We start from the raw sequence: 7500 nt of genomic DNA, 5'->3' as shown, positions 1-7500 counted from the left end.
AGAACAATCTAGCGTTCTATTGCTGACGTTTCAGCACATCACAACTGCCCCGTCCGGAACTCAGCGAGAAAATGCATGATGTTTCAGGACATCAGCTGGATCCAGGAATATTTTCCAACCATGTGATAGAATGTCAACCGGTTTGAATGGGTTAAACATGAGATGGCTTGGCCCTATTCACTTTTAGAGAGAGTAGTGTGTTCATTATTTAAATCATAGGTACTCAGTCTTCAAAGTTGTGTAGTACACACTAAATAGGATCTTAAAGGAAAGCAGAAGATTTTTACCCAGCTACTATTATTATACTTTGTATTCTCCCTTTATTTCAGATGCGAAAGATGCATTGGGAGGACCCTTTGGTTGCAAGCTATATAGTAAAATGCCTGACAGCAATTTGGAATGCAAAGTTCTATAATATAAGATGTATTGCAAACCTAGTTGCTGGTCTTATATCTCACCATGTAAGTTTGTGCTCTTCTCTGTCCTTTTCTTTTAGAAGGGGCTAGGGGAGGTCATTCTTTTTCTAATGAAAGGTTATTTTATTTAGGAATGGGGAGATCTTGTACATTACATTTAGATAAACTTTGATCAGTTTTTTTTAAGATACAATGCAAACTTTAGCTACCTTTATGATGAACATACAAATGATGTTCTCAAAATATAAACTCATAGTATGATAACTTGTTACAGAATGCATTTGATGAACATTTAATAGTAAAGCTGATGCAAAATCTATATCTTATATTGAAAATAATAGTTATAGAATTCAATCTGTTAAATGGAAGGGCAAACTAATGATGTCTTTTCTTGTGATATGTTATTTGTAATTGATTTTGTTGTTATGCAAAAGCATTGTAATGAAAATAAAAGCGATTGAAGTCTACAGATGATATATATGGTAAACATGCCTCTTTCTTTTGTGTGAAAGGACTGGGTTGGCCCAGCAGTTGTGGACGGTATTTTGGAAGACATCCGCATTGGCCTGGAGGTTAATCATCCCAAGTTCAACCAGCGAAGAGTAGCCGCTGTGAAGTACCTAGGTGAACTGTATAACTATAGGGTTATAGAAAGTTCTATTATATTCAAGGTGGGTAATCTGAGGTTCACATGGTTGTTGTTCTCTATTGCAATTATTTCCCTTTATATTGTAGCCATCAAAATCATTTGTCTTAGTTCATATTTTGAAGTTTTAGAGGATGATTTTCATTTTTAATTATGTCCTGTTCTTGTTGAAGCCATAAAAAGTGAGTAAAAGCATCAAATGAGGGTTATTTTCCTTGTGAAGCAACTGCTCACTTAACCAGGGAAGCCTTATCACTAAGGTGATAAAATCCAACTATTGAGACAGATTTTCTTGACAGGTTCTGTACCTGTTCATCTCCTTTGGTGTAGTGTTTGACTCTAGTGTGTATAGTGAGTATGATCCGCCCGAGCACCTGTTCCGTCTGAGGTTGGTGTGCACATTGCTGGAAACTTGCGGGCAGTTCTTTAGTACTGGATCAAGCAAGAGACGTCTGGACTGCTATCTGTGTTACTTCCAGGTGAGCAAGGGCTTTGTTATATCCAGACACTGGCTTCTTATAAGTGTCACACAGGAGTGGGGTTAATTGCATTTCATAAAGTTTCATCTCCTTGGCTTAAAGTTTTATGCCTTGTGCTGTTATTTCTTTTTCTACCAGCATTACTATCAGTACAAGAGATCTCTCAGTATATGGAGTGAGGAGCAGGAGTTCCCCTGGCAGATTGAGCACTTAGTTAGAGACACAATTGCAGCAGTGAGACCAAAGCTTCAGATGTACACCAATCTAGAGGAAGCACAGAAAGCGGTGACTCATCTCAACAGTCAGATTGTTGCAAAGGCTATTGAGGTCAGTACCAGATTAAAATATTTGTTGGTGAGTTCATGTGTAAAACTTGTGTCAGTAAAAGTTTGTTATTTTGATATATATGCAAATAGTGATTACCAAATTTGTCACATGTTACAGCATTTGATTAGAAGGATTATTCATTTGGTTTATGTAATTCTTTGAATTATGCAGCAAGTACCCAGTCTGCGCCAGCTCTTGCAACCTGATGCAGACAATGAAGGACTTCACACAATAACAGAGGAAGGTCAGTGAATGACTCTCAGAAGCTTTTATGGTCCTTTATATGATTTATCTTACAATGTACATTTCTAAAATCTTTTGTAATTATCTAGATCCTTAATCTTTTAAGTTTACCAAGAGGCTTACATTGATCTCTTTCTCTAAGACTTTCTCTCCTCCTACTTTTCTTCCCTATCCGTCTCTTCTTCTTCACCCTCTCCCTCTTCTTCTCCCTCACCCTCTTTTTCTTGCCCTCCCTCCTCTTCTTCCCCTCCCTCCCCTTCTCTTCTTCCCCTCCCTCCCCTTCTCTTCTTCTCCCTCTCCATCTCCCTCTTCTTCTTCTCCCATGCCCAGTATTTCTTCCCCTCCCTCCTCTTCTCTCTCTTTCTCTTTTCCCTCTCCCTCTTTTTCTCCCTCTCCCTCTTCTTCTCTCTCTCTTCCTTTTCTTTACCCTCTTCCTTCTCTTTTCCCTCTTCCTTCTCTTTTCCCTCTTCCTTTTCTTTACCCTCTTCCTTCTCTTTTCCCTCTCCTTCTCCCTCTTCTCTTTCTCTTCTCTCTCTCTTTCTCTTCCTCTCTTTCTCTTCTCTCTCTCTTTCTCTTCCTCTCTCTTTATCTTTTACCTCTTCTCTCTCTTTCTCTTTCTCTCTCTCTCTTTTCTTCTTTCTCTCTCTCTCTCTTTATCTTTCTCTCTCTCTCTCTCTCTCTCTCTCTCTCTCTCTTCTCTTCTCTTCTCTCTCTCTTCTCTCTCCCTCTCTCTTCTCTTTTCCTCTCTCTCCCCCTCTTCCTCTCTCTCTTTTTCTCTCTCTCTCTCCTTGTTTCTCTCTCTCTCTCTTCTCTCTTCTCCTCTCTTCCTTCTCTTCTTCTCTCTCTTCCTCTCTCTTCCTCTTCCTTCTCTTTTCCCTCTCCTTCTCCCTCTTCTCTTTCTCTTCTCTCTCTCTTTCTCTTGTTCTACCTCTTCTCTTTCTCTTCTCTCTCTCTCTCTTTCTCTTGTTCTACCTCTTCTCTCTCTCTTTCTCTTCTTCTTTCTCTTCTTCTTTCTCTTCTTCTCTTTCTCTCTCTCTCTCTCTTCTCTCTTCTCTCTCTCTTTTCTTCTCTTCTCTCTCTCTCTCTCTCTCTTTTCCTCTCTTTCTCTCTCTCTCTCTCTCTCTCGTCCTCTCTCTCTCTCTCTCTCTCTCTCTCTCTCTCTCTCTCTCTCTCTCTCTCTCTCTCTCTCTCTCTCTCTTTCTCTCTCTCTCTCTCTTTCTCTCTCTCTCCTCTTCCTCCTCCTCTCTCTTCCTCTCTCTTCCTCTCTCCTCCTCTCTCTTCCTCTCTCTCTCTCTCTCTCTCTCTCTCTCTCTTCCTCTCTCTCTCTCTCTCTCTCTCTCTCTCTCTCTCTCTCTCTCTCTCTCTCTCTCTCTCTCTCTCTCTCTCTCTCTCTCTCTCTCTCTCTCTCTCTCTCTCTCTTCCTCTCTCTTCCTCTCTCTTCCTCTCTCTTCCTCTCTCTTCCTCTCTCTTCCTCTCTCTTCCTCTCTCTTCCTCTCTCTTCCTCTCTCTTCCTCTCTCTTCCTCTCTCTTCCTCTCTCTTCCTCTCTCTTCCTCTCTCTTCCTCTCTCTTCCTCTCTCTCTCTCTCTCTCTCTCTCTCTCTCTCTCTCTCTCTCTCTCTCTCTCTCTCCCTCTCTCTCTCTCTCTCTCTCTCTCTCTCTCTCTCTCTCTCTCTCTCTCTCTCTCTCTCTCTCTCTCTCTCTCTCTGTCTCTCTCTCTGTCTCTCTCTCTGTCTCTCTCTTTAGCCTCCCCCTCCTCTTCTTCTCCCTCTCATGTTCCATCACCCACCCTACCTTGCTCTCCCTATAGTATCCTCTCTTAGGTTGTTTGAGATGATCACTATAGTCTGGCAGGTGAGCTGGGAAACATTTTTTTTTTATAAATTTCTGTATCTAGGACCTGCTTGATGTTGTCATGACCACTAAATAGCAGATGATAATTACTTTAAAGTGTGGGTTAGTGATTACTTTTAATGAACTTGAACAAAATTAACAAAGATAGGGGAAGATGAAGATGAGAAGATGATGAATAGATCTAAGAATGACAATGACAATAGTTCCAGTCATTGGAATTTATGAATCTGACAGCCCCTCAAGTGTATCCATTATATCATCCAGAGGGGCCGTGCTACAAAACGGAAGAGAGTTTAGACAAACCCCTGACACTTGGGTATGATGCTTCTTCAAATTATAAATTATTAACTTATATACAAGTGGATAGTCAATTTTTTCAGTATAAGAACTAGACTTGTTATTATATATTTGTACAAGTATTGTTGATGTGATTTACGTGCTAGTACCTTTTGCAGCCAATGCTAACATGAAAGTGGAACTTGCCATACATAAACACAGCCATAGCAGGTTTGTTAACCTATATAAATATAACACTGCCACTTAAATTGGTTAAAAAGTCTTGAGAATTCTAATGTTCAATATTATCACTTAATATTCTCATTGTAGAATGTGTTTGTTAAATCGTATAAATTTCTGACAAGTTCTTTCATAACAAGGCATACTATGTATGAGTGACTTTAATGGTAGACACACTCAGGGGACAAACATTGTAAAACAGTAATGAGGAAGAATTCAAACATTTCATCGATAATAGATCAATAAGATTATTTGAGATTGAAATACACTCATTCAGGAAGTGGTAGGTTAGATTACTTAATTGGCAAAAATCTTGTACATGGCAATTTACAAGTTCTCTATTTTGAGAGCTAGAGAACTTTGAGAACTTTACAATTCTGACAAAGTATACAGTAGACAACAGCACAGTTCCTAAAGCAACTACACATGGAATGGTAATCCCACCGGGCCTGGAGCATCACTTCAAGGCACATGTCCACAACTGGTATAGTACCAATGTATGGGACTTGATAAAAGTTGTCACTTACTACTGTACTACCTGGCCTGTTAAAACTCACAAAAAGTCCTAGCTAACCCCATTTTAGCAAAAGAACATAAAAGAATTCGGGAGCTTGCTAATTGATAGAGGGACTTGATGCCAGACAATCTTTTGCAGTTCCTCAAAGCCAGCAAGGAATTCAGAAATTTAAAGCATAAAGTTCCTAGTAAACACTAGGAATCAATTCCTGCAGAGTATTGATTAACCCATCCCCGACGGGGGAATTCTAGCCATGAATGTCCAAATGCCGGGGCGTTCGAATTATTAGGCCTAAATCAATTGAATGGCTGGCACAATACTGTGCTGCCCGGCAACTGGGCTTTTGAATGCGCGGTACACATGCTGTACCACCCGTCCTGTGTGGGTTAATGAATGTCTATTGCGAAGATATGGAAAAAGATTATCAGACTGCAGGTAACCCTCTCACCACTCTGCAGTGTCACAGCCCATTAAGATAGAAAAACAAGTTACTAAGTCAGTGGTCCAGAACTTCTCAACAAAATTCACTTCCACGGAAGATTCAGGATCAGCTCAATGATGCGAAAATAACTAGAAATTGTAATAGTTCTATAGCTTTGCGGAGAAAACTGAGTAGGAATCATATACACACTTCATAAGGGTGAGGCGACCTCCCCGGGTGAGGATGGCATAATCTTCAGTGTGCTTCGATTCATTGCTCAGGTGTCAGGTAACCAACTATTACAGCTATGTAGAATAAGCCTAATTTAAGGAAGCCTTGACCTCGTGTATGTGCAAAATACTTGGGAAAATAGTTATGAACACTCATGTATTGCATATGCAAAATTATCCCCTTGACTGAATGGAATCAACACTACTTTGCAGAATAAGTAGTAAACTCCCATCCAGTCGTGCAACCTGTATTCTGTTTCTTGATCTAAAATCTACTTTTGATATTACAAACAAAGATGTCATCCTAGAGCAACTTGATACCTTTGGTATTCAAGGATAGCATTTAATTTGGACTCAAATGTCCTGATCGAACCGATCTGCTAATGGCTCTCTTCAAGGGAGTTAAAGTTAAAGGTCTATATTTTCTTTTCTTTCAACATAAAGTGGAAATGAATAAAAGGAGATGGCAGCAAGAATTAGCAGGGATGTGCTTTTATACATGCAAGATACAAAATTTTGCTTTTCATGCATTTATGTGCATGAAAATTATGTAGCAAAATCACTGACAATGATTTTAAATACTAACTTAACTTCATATCTGTCAGAATGTTGCAGTCTTTCAAGAGACGCATTAATGCAACCCAAGTCATTTCAGGCATGCATCTCACTGTCAGATTTGATATGCTTGAAGTGTAAATGAGAAGTTAAATCGATTATGCTGTAAGTTATTTTTCCTCTTAACCATTGGTTAAAGTTAACACAATATTCCACTTAATATATTTATTATTAAACTGAATATACAGATCAGTGATACAGAAGTAACACAAAGCATAACCAATATGAGAGATATTCACAGCAAATAGATATAATTTCACTGATGTCACTTTTCCCTGGACAAATTAATGAGAGCACTTGCACATATAGAAAGCGACAAATTAATGAGAGCACTTGCACATATAGAAAGCGACAAATTAATGAGAGCACTTGCACATATAGAAAGCGACAAATTAATGAGAGCACTTGCACATATAGAAAGCGACAAATTGATGAGAGCACTTGCACATATACAAAGTGACAAATTAATGAGAGCACTTGCACATATACAAAGCGACAAGTTAATGAGAGCACTTGCACATATACAAAGCGACAAATTAATGAGAGCACTTGCACATATAGAAAGCGACAAATTAATGAGAGCACTTGCACATATACAAAGCGACAAGTTAATGAGAGCACTTGCACATATAGAAAGCGACAAATTGATGAGAGCACTTGCACATATAGAAAGCGACAAATTAATGAGAGCACTTGCACATATAGAAAGCGACAAATTAATGAAAGCACTTGCACATATAGAAAGCGACAAATTAATGAGAGCACTTGCACATATAGAAAGCGTGGGCAAACATGAAGAAAGAAGAGCAAGAAGACCAAAGTTGTACTTGCTTTATGTTGAAGACAATAGTGCCAATTTAAAATGTGGTTTGGCGGTAAGACCAGGAGATATGAGCATATTTGCAAGCCTAAAGGTTGCAGGGATCTCACCGCTGCCACCAGACGTAGAATCCCATCTCATAGACCGTTCGAATGGACCTATATGGTTCAGAGGGTGGGCGGGAAAACTTTTATGTGGTTTAGCACACTTCATTGAAAGTTTACGGGAGCTGGCGGCGCCCTTGAAAGACAATGCAAGAACAGGAAGCCTACCTCAGTGGCAAGGCTGAGGAGGTGACCAAGACACCTGTTCAAAGAGAAAGTTCCACTTGATTTCCCAGTGGCTTCACTTGGATTCCGGAGAGGTCAGGTCCTAAGCAGAGCTAATGCATGGCACAGGCGCTATTTTTCACCTGCCAT

At 39.7% G+C, this 7500-nt stretch overlaps 1 protein-coding gene across 1 annotated transcript in view; it reads left to right on the top strand.

The window, feature by feature from the left end:
* The window catches only part of Upf2 (UPF2 regulator of nonsense mediated mRNA decay), a 35011-nt gene that overhangs the window by 24091 nt on the left and 3420 nt on the right, over positions 1 to 7500 (top strand). Inside the window, exons 16-20 of the mRNA XM_086545839.1 lie at positions 330 to 461; positions 929 to 1087; positions 1362 to 1541; positions 1680 to 1868; positions 2040 to 2112. Of these exons, the coding sequence (XP_086401965.1) occupies positions 330 to 461; positions 929 to 1087; positions 1362 to 1541; positions 1680 to 1868; positions 2040 to 2112 (733 nt within the window). The remainder of the gene's footprint in view (positions 1 to 329; positions 462 to 928; positions 1088 to 1361; positions 1542 to 1679; positions 1869 to 2039; positions 2113 to 7500) is intronic.

The sequence above is a fragment of the Penaeus japonicus genome, unplaced genomic scaffold (genome assembly GCF_977035675.1).
Source record: "Penaeus japonicus unplaced genomic scaffold, GWHDUDI00000001_assembly GWHDUDI00000017, whole genome shotgun sequence".
Lineage (NCBI taxonomy): Eukaryota > Metazoa > Arthropoda > Malacostraca > Decapoda > Penaeidae > Penaeus > Penaeus japonicus.
Note: the sequence above shows the minus strand (reverse complement) of the source record. Positions and strands in the feature narration are given on the sequence as shown.